This window comes from Gracilinanus agilis, chromosome 1 (assembly GCF_016433145.1).
Source record: "Gracilinanus agilis isolate LMUSP501 chromosome 1, AgileGrace, whole genome shotgun sequence".
In the NCBI taxonomy this organism is placed as follows: domain Eukaryota; kingdom Metazoa; phylum Chordata; class Mammalia; order Didelphimorphia; family Didelphidae; genus Gracilinanus; species Gracilinanus agilis.
This window is the reverse complement of record NC_058130.1, coordinates 292,772,812-292,785,780: the sequence shown is the minus strand read 5'-3', so window position 1 is coordinate 292,785,780 and position 12,969 is coordinate 292,772,812. Positions and strand designations below refer to the sequence as shown.

General features: G+C 32.8%; 1 protein-coding gene across 1 annotated transcript in view; it reads left to right on the top strand.

Annotated features, from left to right (window-relative positions):
- Positions 1-12,969, top strand: part of LOC123251074 (fibrillin-2-like) — a 185,750-nt gene that overhangs the window by 149,618 nt on the left and 23,163 nt on the right. The window contains 1 exon segment of the mRNA XM_044680250.1: positions 8,222-8,341. Coding sequence (XP_044536185.1) covers positions 8,222-8,341 — 120 coding nt within the window.

Genomic DNA, 12,969 nt, shown 5'->3' with positions numbered 1-12,969 from the left:
ATTAGACCCCTGTCAGAGTTTTTCGTTATAAAGATTTTTTCCCAATTTGTTGTTTCCCTTCTGATTTTGACTACATTGTTTTTGTTTGTACAGAAACTTTTTAGTTTAATATAATCAAAACCATTTAATTTACATTTTGTAATTTTCTCTAACTCTTGCTTGGTTTTAAAGTCTTTCCTTTCCCAGAGATCTGACAAGTATACTATTCTGTGTTCACTTAACATGTTTATAGTTTCCCTCTTTATATTGGCTCTTTTTTTAATATACAAATGTAATTCGTTCCCTATGTATTTGAGAATTTGAGGACTATACAGCCTTTATCAGAGAAACTTGCCATAAAATTTTTATATTACTTCATTATCTATGGTATCTTTTATCAAAGAATATTTTCCTTAATTATCTCTTTTAATTTTGTCTATTTTTTGCTTTTACTTTGTCTGAGATCATGATTGCTTTGTTACTTCAATTTAAGATTTTGCTCTGGCCTCTCATTTTAGCTCCTGTATGTGTAATTCTATTTCAAGTGTGATTCTCATAGACAATGTGTTCTTGGATTCTGGTTTCTAATAACATCTGCTCTCTGCTTCCATTTTACAAATAAATTCATTCCGTTCATAATTGTGATTTATTTATTTCCAACCTTCCTATTTTCTTCAGTTTATCCTTTTAACTTATCCTCTTTAACTTTTTATCCTGTTCCTCCTCCTAAGTTAGTTTTATTTCTGTCCACTGTCTCTCATAATCCACCTTCCCTTTTATCAAACTCCCTTTCTATTGTTCCCTACTCTCTTATTTTTCTGTTGGGTAAGATAAATTTTTATATCCAACTGAGTTTGTATGTGTGTGTATTTAATGAAATAGAGGACTTTCAACTATTCCTGATGAAATGATTAGAGCTGAATAGAAAATTTGACTTTCAAACGCAAGACTCAAAAAAAAAATAAAGAAGTAAACATGTAAGAGAAATTATAAGGGATTCAATATGTTTAAAATGTTTATATTCCTCTATTGGAAGATATGTGTAACTTCTAAAAACTTTAACATTATTAGAGCAGCTAGGAGTGGTATACATAGACAGAGGGTATGCACATGAATCAATTACATTGAGGTGATCTAAAAAATTGAAGTAAGAAAGAGGATAAAGGGGATGGAGGAGATGAATGGAGACTTATTTCACATAAAAGAGAAGTGTAAGAAAGAATTTTTACAGTGGAGGAGAAAATGGGGTATGGTGGTGGGCCATGCTTGAACTTCACTCTCACTTCTTATTCCCCTTGTTAAAGCTTTATGGGATGAATTTTAAAATACTATTTGAATTTAGTTTACCGTTTCTTGATATATCATGAAGTCATTAGTTTCCATACCCAATTCTAAATTTTTAAGAAATTATTTTCTTCAATGAGCTTTTATATCTAAGTTTCCATTTGTCAAAGTCTGCTGTTTAGAAAGTTCTTTTCTTTGATGAGTAATTTTTGCAACTCTTTTACCATTAGGCCAGTTCTATTTTTTTAGGTATTGTTTTCTTCAGTATTTTTTGTAACTCTTTTGCCAGGCTGTTAATGCTTTTTTTCATAATTTTTTTTGCTTCACTTTCATTTCTTTTCACAATTTTTCCTGTACCACTTGTATCTCTTTCTTTAATTCTTCCAAGAATTCTTGTTGAATTTATGTCCAATTAGTATTTTTTCTTTGAAACTTAGCCTGTAGCTATTTTCATGTCTTTGTCTTCTGAATTTGTGCCTTAGTCTTCTTCTCTACCACTATAGCAGCTTTTAATGGTCAAGTTCTTTTTCATTGTTTGCTCATTTTCTATACTATTTCTTGATTTTGAATTTTGTGTTAAAATTGGGCTTTGCTTACCTGGGGGTGAAGAGGCACAGTCCCAAGCTTCAGTTTTGTTTTGTTTTGTTTTTTCATGCTGCAATTTTGGAGCTAATTCTAGGGTAATTCTACCCTTTACCCAGGAAGGGTTGCAGCTGGTGCTCCTTTCAGCCCTGGGGTTATAACTAGATCTCTGCTTTCCAGAGGTTGCAAGCACCAATATTATTCTGTGCTTTGGAACTGTAATCAGGGTCCCTGCATTCTTGTGACCAACCACAATCTCTCCTTTCCATCCTGGAATTGTGAGTTGCCAATCAGTACTAGCCTCACCCATTGCTCTATGAAACCGTCCATTGTAATCTCTTTGTGACAAATTTTTCAGCCTCTTTAATATCACTGGGCTGAGAGCTCTTGAAGCTGCTGCTACTGCTGCTGTTGCAGCTGCCTCCAAGGCCTGTTGCTTGTGTAGCCAAAGCATGACTCATATCACAGAACCCCTCCTGCTAATCTCCTAAATTATTTCATGCTGCTAAATTGTCTCATTCAACTTTTGTTGACTCTGCCACTCAAGGGTTCTATTTGAAGCATTACTTTTAAGTTGATTGGAGGGATACATTGGGAGAGTTCAGCTGACTTGCAGCGTCTCTTCTGCCATTTTGTCTCCACCCCCTCAAACTATATTTTCAAATTGATTCCATAAAGCTTTAACAAGGGGAATAAAGAAGATACTTTATCATATAGCCAGTAATAAAGTATCTAAATGAGAATTTTACTTTTATAAAATAAGAGACTATTCAGTCCCTTTACTTATATTAGATCTTTAGAACCCTACTCCACTTCCCTACCAAGTAAACTTCCTTTAATTCCACAAAGGAATACTAGTGATTTTTTAAAAATGTCTATTTGTGACTCAATATAATAGTATAAGGTAGTTCAATTTATATTGAGAATGGTATCTATTACAAAACAAATACATCAGGATATGAGGTATATACTTTCATAATCATATACTAATTAATTTTAGCCAAACATACATGATTATTATTTTAGTTGTATCAGTCAGGTAATAAGCATTTATTAAATGTCTACTATATGTTAAGAACTATGCTAAATTCTGAGAAAATGAAGAAAGGCAAAACTGTCACCAATGAGCTCAGAATCTAATGGAGGAAGCAATATGCAAACAACTACATGGGAAAGAAAAAGTTTTCTTCCAGACAGATAGCAAATAATCATTAGAAAGAAGGCACTAAAATAAAGAGACTAGGAAAGGCTTTCTATAGAAAGTGAGATTTTAGTTAAAACATTTTGGAAGTCAGGGAATCCAAGAATGAAAAAAGTAGAAGAGGGGACAGCTGCTGAAAAATCCCACAGCCAAGAGATGAAGTGTCTTGCTTAAGGAACCAAAAGGAGATTGGTGTCATTGGATCAGAGTATGGTTGTAGGTGGCAGAGTGAGGGGGGAAGTTGAATAAGGTACAAGGTAAAAAGGAGACTAGCTATGGAAAATTTTGAGTGCCAAACAGAGAATTTCTTATCTTATATTGGAGATGATTGGGGGCCACTGGAGTTTATTAAGTTGGGGAGAGGGCATGACACGATCAGGAAATTCAGTTTGACAGCTGAATGGAGAATGCATTGGAGTGTGAAAAGTCTCATGCCAGGCAGACCTTCCATATGTGAAAATTTCCCTGAGAGATACCCAACTTTATTGGCTATGGTCTGGACTAAGACACAGAGAGACAGAGACACACACACACACACACACACACACACACACAGAGCCATACACACACACACACACACACACACACGAAACCAAGAAGGAATGCTTAGATAAATAGAAGAACCAGAAGACAGAGGAAACTTTTGAAAACCTAAAGAGAAGAGCATATTAAGAACAGAATGGTGAAAAGAGTTAAAGGCTACTGTGAGGTAGAGAAGAATGAGGATTAAGAAAAGATTTTGCCAATAGTAACTTTGGAGAAAGTAGTTTTGGTGGAATGATGAGACCAGAAGCCTGATTGTAGGGTTAAGAGGAGAGGAAGTGGAGGACCTTTTGGAAATGGAGTTTAATCACAAAACACAGTAGATATATGAGATGATAATTAGCAGAGATGGAAGTATAAAGTGAGAGTTTTCCTAGGATAGAGAAGATATGGGTATGCTTATAGGTAGTAAGAAAGAAACCAGTAGACAATGAGAAATGGAAGATAAGAAAGGATGATAAGAGGGGGCAATCTTCTGGAAGAGATGTATGAATGGGATTACTTGTGCAGGTAGCCTTAGCAAGAAAAATGTCCAACTCAATCACATGAAACAGAGGCAAAAGAGGAGATAGTGGCAGAAGGCTAAAGGCAGGAGAGCTATGAGATGAGGAAGAAAAAAGAGGTAAATGGCTCCATGTTTTTCAGTAAAATATGAGCAAGGTTCTTATCTGAGAAGGTTGGGGAAGTGGAAGACATGAAAGCTGTGAGTGAGGGGAGAGATGAAAAAGTTTTAGAATTTTTATGGACAGTGAAATAATAAAGTGAAGGATTGCCTAACACCAGTGAGGGCCCAGTTGAGATTATGTTAACATGAATTTCTCATGAACTCAGTCAGAATGGTTGTGTGATTTCGCCATCTTCATTTAGCAACAAGTATGGTAGAGATAGAGTGATCTAAGGCTTTGAAACTTGATAGGGCACAATCAGTGAGGAAGCAAAAGAATTAAAAGTTGAGACACTGGAAAATTCAACTACTAGAAATGAATAGTAAAACATTTTAAATAATTATATTGGTCTAGTGCCCTTTGAGAAAAACAGTGGTTGCTAATAACATAAAAATGTATGACATACCCTTTGGATAAGTATTAAATGTTTCTCTTTTTTTGTTGTTGTTTTCCCTAGTTCTTTTATAAAAATTTAATGCATTATTTTTCCAAACAACATATAATAACAATTTTTGACATACATTTCTCAAAATTTTGAGATAAAAATGGTCTTTGTCTTTCTCTTCCCTCCTTCCTGAGATGATAAACAATTTGATTTTGGTTACATATATATATATATATATATATGATCATGCAAAACATTTTCATATTGGTCATGTTATGAAACAATCCTCATATAAAACCCAAACTCAAAAATAAAAGCACACAAATAAATTGAAAAATAGTACACTTAAATCTGAATTCAGATTCCAATAGTTATTTCTCTGGTTGTTGATGGTATTTTTCATCATAAATCTGTCAGAATTGTGTTGGATCATTTTATTGTTGAGAATAAGTCTTTCTCAACTGATCATCCTAAGTATTGCTGTTTCTGTGAACAATGTTCTCCTTGTTCTTGCTCACTTCACATTTTCATGTAGGTCTTTCCAGGTTTTTCTAAAGTCATCCTGCTCCTCATTGTATTATATAGCACAATAGTATTTTATTACAATCATATATCACAACTTGTTCAGCCTCAAAGATAGTTATTATAAATATTTTATGCTGATAACTCCTTTTTCGTTGTTTTTTTTAAATTTCTTTGGGATACAGATCCAAATAGCTGGAACAAAGGTATAGCCCTTTGGGCACAATTCCAAATTCCCCTCAGAATTATTAGATCAGTTCACAATTTCAGCAACATCTCCTTTAATATGTCATTTCCTTTATTGTCATATTAGCCAACCTGATAGGTGTGAGGTAGTACCTCAGAATTATTTTAAATTGCATCTTTCTAATAGTGATTTAGAACATTTTTTTCAAGTGACTATCGATTTGATTTCCTCATCTGAAAACTACTGGTTCATATCCTTTGACCATTTGTCTATTGAGAAATGGCTTGTCATCTTATCAATTTGATTCAGTTGTCAGTTTATTTAAGAAATGAGACCTTTATCAGAGAAACTTACTCTTAAATGTTTTCCTAGTTTGTTATTTCTCATTTAATCTTGTTTGCATTGGTTTTGTTTGGACAAAATCTTTTTAAATTAATCAGAATTATTCATTTTACATCTTATAATATCTTTATTTGGGTCATAAAATCTTCACTTATCCAAACTTCCTTAATTTACTTATGGTATCACCCTTTATATCTGAATCATATACCCTTTTTGACCTTACCTTAGTATAGGTTATGAGATATTGGTCTGGACTAGTTTCTCTGCTACTATTTTCTAGTTTTCCAAGCAGTTTTTGTCAAGTAGTGAGTTGTTGTCCTAAAAGCTGAGATCTTTGAATCTATCAAATACTAGTTTGCTATGGCCATTTACAACTAATTATATATTATATATTATAAATATTATATATCTAACCTAAGCCATTGACTCACCATTCTATTTCTCTGGGCCAGATTATTTTGATGATTACAGCACAGCTTGAAATCTAGTATGGCTAGGTCACCTTCCTTCATATTTTAAAAAACTAATTCCTTTGATATTCTTGCCTTTTTGCTCTTCCAGTTGAATTGTGTTAATATTTTTTTCTAGCTCTAAAAATAATTTTTGGTAGTTTGATATGACTTTGAATAAATATGAATTAATTTAGGTTAGGTAGAATTGTTGTTTTTATTATATTAGCTTGGTCTACCCATGAGGAATGAACATTTTCCCAATTATTTAGATGTGACTTTATTTGTGTGAAGTCTTTTGTAATTACATATAGTTCCTGTGTTTGTCTTGGCAAATAGATTCCTAAATATTTTATATTGTCTAAGAATTATTTTAAATGCAATTTCTCTTTCTATTTCTTGTTGCTGGAGTTTGTTGATAATATATAGATGCTGCTGATGCAGGTTTATTTTGTATCCTACAACTTTGCCAAAATTTGTTAATTATTTCAATTAGTTTTTCAGTTGATTCTTTAGGATTCTGTCAGTATACCATCATGTCATTTTCAAAGAGTGATAGTTTACCTTTCTCGTTGCTTATTTTAATTCCTTCAAATTTTTTTTATTGCTATAGCTAGTATTTCTATAATATTTAGTAATAGAAATGATAATGGAAATCCTTGATTCACCTCAATCTTATCTGGAAGGCCTAGCTAATCTACATTACGAATAATACTTGCTAAGGATTTATATAGATACTATTTATCATTTTAAAGAAAGCTTCATTTTTTTCCTGTGGTCTCAAGTGTTTTTAAAATAAATGAGTATTGTATTTTCTTAGAATCTTTTTTCCATCAGTTGTTATGATTATGTGATTTTTGTTGATTTTGTTATCAATATGATCAATATGCTGATAGTTTTCCTAATAATGAATCAACCCTGGACTCCTGGTATAAATCCCATCTGATAATAGTGAATGATCCTTGTGACATATTGCTGTAATGTCCTTGTTAGATCAAGTATTCGTATTCTAAGTGTTCTACTCAAGAAAAAATTGATTATAATTTTAAATTTTATTCCAGGTTTTTTAGATTGCTCTAACTTTAAAAGTATTCTGAATTTACAACTACTTACTGCATGGGGCCCTTACCTATAACCATCACTATCTGATACTATTTATTAATTATCCTTTTTGTTATAGAATAGATTTATTTCATTCCTAATAATCTGCAGAATTTTAATTTTTATTCCAAATAATGTGTTAATGTGAGATAAAAAATTAGCTCTTTGGGGCAGCTGGGTGGCTCAGTGGATTGAGAGCCAAGCCTAGAGACAGGAGGTCCTAGGTTCAAATCTGGCCTCAGACACTTCCCAGCTGTGTGACCCTGGACAAGTCACTTGACCCCCATTGCCTACCCTTGCCACTCTTCTGCCTTGGAGCCAATACACAGTATTGGCTCCAAGACAGAAGGTAAGGGTTTAAAAAAATAAAAATAAAAATAGAGACAAATACCACATTATAAAATCATTTAAAAAAATTAGCTCTTTATAGATATTCATATATATTTAACATAGGTCACATGAAATATATAGGTAACTATATAAATATACATATATCAATATGCCCAGGATTAATTCCACTTCATATTATTTCTAAATAAAATGTTTAAATATACTAATGAAACTGACATTTAATAGTTGATAGAATTTTGTTCTGTAAGTTTATGCACCTTTGGAATTTGCGTCTTCTTAAATTAAAATTCACATGGTAATTATTTTCAAAAGTGATAAAATATGTAATAAAGATATACTCGACTAAATAACAAAATGTTATATACAATAATTAACAAAATTTTGGTGCTACAAATGACTTACTAAAAATCATACTTTATAAGTTTATAGACTAGACAAGAATGGAACATTTAGTATATATGGGTATCATTCTTAATGTTACCACAATGTAGATTTTAAAAAAATATCAGAGTGCCTTAGTTTCGCCAAAAAATAATGACAAATCCATTTCTGTCAGATATTGTTTGCAATTTAGTGTGAGAACATTAGGTGAAAGAAGAGATACTAATATTACTAGGATTGTTTTTGCAGATGTGGATGAATGTGATGGAAGCCATAGGTGCCAGCATAGCTGCCAAAACATCCTCCGAGGTTACAAGTGTGGTTGTCCACAAGGGTATATTCAGTATTATCAGTGGAATCAGTGTGTTGGTAAGAGTATAATTCCTTTAGAGATATTGAATATTGCTGCTTCAAATAAGAATCTTTTCTAAAGGTTCTTAATTTTTTTGTGTAATGGACTCCTTTGGAAGTCCAGTAAAACCTTCTCATAATAATATTTTAAATGCACAAAATAAAGTAAATAGGATTACAAAGGATAACATTTGTACTAAAATATACTTATTAAAGTATTTTAATATGTTCACAGACCTAGATCAAGAACCCTCATACTACATAGTTCTTGACCATTTGATACAATTAATAGGAGGTCAAAGTTTAAAATATAGAATTGTATTTATTCTTTGTTAAGTATATTGACCATTTTAATTTCCATTGCAATACTATGTCATCATTGAATTTGTGATGTAAATGGTTCCCTCCTTCCATTAAAACTTTGAAGGTAATTTAGACTGACACTGAGAATTATCTAGTCCCTTCCTTTCAAACACAAACACCTATACCTTTCCTTTAAAGTAATAGAATATTAAATATTTAATATAGAAGTATAATTAGTATTTAATTCCAACAAATGCTGTTGGCAACTTCAAAAAAATGGAAATCTTTCTAACATTGATAATTATTCAGCTTTGTTTCCTAAATTGATGATGTATATGTAAAGGCTGCTTTTAAGGAATATAATAAGACATGGAACATCATTTTTATTTAAAGTATTTATAATTTTGAGGTTTCTAGAAGGCAATTTATAGAGCCAAACATTTTGCAACCTGGAAAATCAAAAAATGGCATACTTAAACAAAGAAAGAGCAGAATGGCAATGTGGTGATTAAACAATGGAAAATTTCCATGTTTGAGCAACCAACTTGAATTTAGTCCACATTTCTAGTTAATATTTAGTATTAAAAAAACAAAACCTTATCTTCCGTCTTAGAATCAATACTGTATATTGGTTCCAAGGCAGAAGAGCACTAAGGGCTAAGCAATGGAAGTGAAATGACTTGCCCAGAGTTATATAGTTAGTGAGTGTCTGAGGCCAGGTTTGAACATAAGACCTCCCATTTCTAGGCCTGGCTCTCAATACACTGAGATACCCAGCTGCCCCCAATACTTAGTAATATGCAAAATAAATGGATTTTATTTCATTTATTGGTGGAAAATTCTATCAATCAGCATTTTATTAAGCATCTCCTTTGTGACAGACACTATGCTAGATTCTTGGGTTACCAGAAACAGAATAGAATAATCTATGTTCCAATAGTAGTTCATAGATTGAGAAGACATTTCAGTGTCAAATACCACTCTTCTACCCTCTATGAAAGTCAGAATGATGTATGTTCTTATTTCATGGCTAGTCATTTGGGAGGAACTTGTGCTACATAAACCCTATGCCAAGAATAAAAGATTTGAATACCCAAGTCCTTTGAAAGTCCTCATACTCAATCCCTAAATAAAGACACAATGTGGTTTTGTAAAATATATAACAAAGTGTCAGGAAACCTAGGATGTTTGTTACTTTTGGGAAGTTTAATCTTCAATAGCCTTGCCTCTAAAATGGGAGAAAATAATACTTGTGAGACCTTTTTCATAAGGTTTTTGAGAGGAAAGTGCTTTGTAATCCCTTTAGAATACTAGAGAAATGTCAGTTAATTTCATTTGTGAATAAATAGAGAAATGTGAATTATCTGACTAAAATGAAAGTTTAAAGACATAGTTTTTAAGGAATTATTGAAGTAACATTTGGAGAGTTGAGGGTCAAACTATAGACATGCTGAAATATATCAATGAACACTTAAGCGAGATATAGCTTCAAGGTTAAGAACTCCAACTCTAGGTGCTAATTTATGGATTAATTTAACAAATGTTTATTAAGCACTTAATATGTATAAGATATGATGTTAGGTGCTAGAAAAAAACAAAAATGAGAAACAGCTCCTCCTCTTGAAATAATTAAGTAGGAATAGCAATTTATATATATTCAGGTATAGATTCTTATGTATACAATTCAAACACCATAATCTCAGTTTTGACAACATTGTTTTATAGTCACTAAACAGTTAAATGATGTTCATAAACTACTAAGGCCCTTTACTTCATGAATCAGAACAATTTAAATTTAATCCCAGACAATTTTTTCAGATTGAAAGAAGATAATTGCTCTTTTTTGTTTGTTTGTTTTTTATAAGGCCACAAAGATAGATAGGAGTATGAATAGCATTAACTCATAAGACCAGTGTTTTTGCTATAAAACCATCATGAAAATTAGAGTTCTTTAGTATTGGGCACTTATTACTATGAGAATCTCATCTCAATTCCAAGCAGGTGAAAAAGCATAAAGTAACAGTAATATCAGACTGGTAATTAGATTAAAAATTATATAAAGAAGAAATTTAAGGAGATTTCAAATCTTTTTTTTTTGCTTATTTTGTGACCTTGGACCAAAACTGTCAATTTTTCATAAAAATCCACAATTATCTTCAGATTAAATGAATTATTATTTATTTATTAAATACTTAGCATGTGCCATACATTATGCTGGGTGCTGGTGATACAAAGGTGGTGATATTCTATTAGCCAAGACTATTCAATATCCAAAACAAATAAAGCACACAATAATTGAGAGAATATGGTACTGGTAGCTAGGGGAATGGGAAAAGTTTTGTGCAAAAAGTAGAATTTGAAATCACTTAGACGGCAGATAGTCAGTACAAAGGCAGAGAGATAGATTGAATGTCTTCTGGGAAAAATAGGCAGATCAGTTGAGCAAGACCATACGTAGAGTGTGGGAAGTGTAGTATGTATATGAGTTGGGAAAGATAGATTGAGTTCTGGTGAGGATGGGATTTAAAAGCTAAGTAGAGGAAATTAATATTTGATCCTCAATGCAATAGAGAAACCACAGGAGCTTATTGGATGGACAATGACATGGTTGGACCTGAGCTTTAGGGAAATCACTTTAGCCATTGTGTAGATGATGGATTTGAGAAGAAAGATTCTTTTTTTTTTTTTGTATTTTAAATTTTACTTTTTAGAAAAATTTTCCATAGTTACATGGTTCATGTTCTTACTTTCCCCTTCCCCTTCACCTCTCTAACACCCCCCCCCATAGCTGACCTGCATTTCCACTGGTTTTATCATGTGTCATCAATCAAGACCTATTTCCATATTATTGATAGTTGCATTGGTGTAGTCGTTTCAAGTCTACATCCCCAATCACGTCCGCATCAACCCGTGTGTTCCAGCAGTTGTTTTACTTCTGTGTATCCACTCCTGTGGTTCTTCCTCTGAATGTAGGTAGTGTTCTTTTTCATAAATCCCTCCAGATTGTCCTGGGTCATTGCATTCCTGCTAGTACAGAAGTCCATTACACTTGATTTTACCATGGTGTATCCATCTCTATGTACAATGTTCTTCTGGCTCTACTCCTCTCACTCTGCATCAATTCCTGGAGGTCTTTTCAGTTCACATGGAATTCCTCCAGTTTATTATCACTTTGAGCACAATAGTATTCCATCACCAGCATATACCACAATTTCTTTAGCCATTCCCCAATTGAAGAGCATACCTTCATTTTCCAGTTTTTTGCCACCACAAAGAGCGTGGCTATAAATATTTTTGTACATGTCTTTTTCCCTATGATCTCTTTGGGGTATAAACTTAGCAGTGGTATGGCTGGATCAAAGGGCAGGCATTCTTTTATCGCTTTTTGGGCATAGTTCCAAATTGCCATCCAGAATGGTTGGATCAGTTCACAACTCCACCAGCAATGCATTAATGTCCCAGTTTTGCCACATCCCCTCCAACATTTATTACTCTCCCCTGCTGTCATTTTAGCCAATCTGCTAGATTTAATGTGGTACCTCAGAGTTGTTTTGTTTTGCATTTCTTTAATTATTAGAGATTTAGAACACTTGAGAAGAAAGATTCTTGAGACAGGGAGCCCAATTTAAGAGGCTTTTGGTGCTCATGTGGTTTAAATGAAGAGGACAAGTGAAAGACATGTGGAAGTAGAAAGATTTGGCAACTGGTTGGATATTTGGAGTGAAAGTGAAGATTCTAGGAAAATGCCAAGTTTGTAAATCTTGGAAGACTCGAGGAATGGTAATAACCTGACAAATGGGAAAGCACATAAGAGAGAATAGGTTTTCAGAAAAAGATACTGAATTTAGTTTTGGACCTGTTAAATTTGAGATGGTTATAGAACATCCAATTTGAAACATCCAGTAAGTACTTGGAGATACATAGTTGGAGCTCATAGCATTTCTAGTTACCTAAAGAAAGGTAATAATTAAATGTATATATGAACCAACTAGGCCGCCAAAAAATAGAATTTAGAAAAAGAGGGTCTACTACAGAACCTTAGGATGCTCAAGAGATTAATAAATAGTGGTCAGACATAGGAGCCCTCCCCCCAAAAAATCCTGAGTCTCGGCCTATTCTCATATCAAATGTGAAAGTTAAAAAGAAAAGATGAAGATTAAGAAAAAGGTGGCACAGTGTCTGCTCTTCAAGTAAATGGTGAGAAGTATTAGGGAAAACTAATCAGATAATAAAAATTGAATTCCAGTTCTGGAATAATATTACAACAAATGAATGATCTTTTTGGATGGTGTTGTCAAGAAAAACTTATGATTTAAAAAAGAATTCAAAAAACATTTTCATAT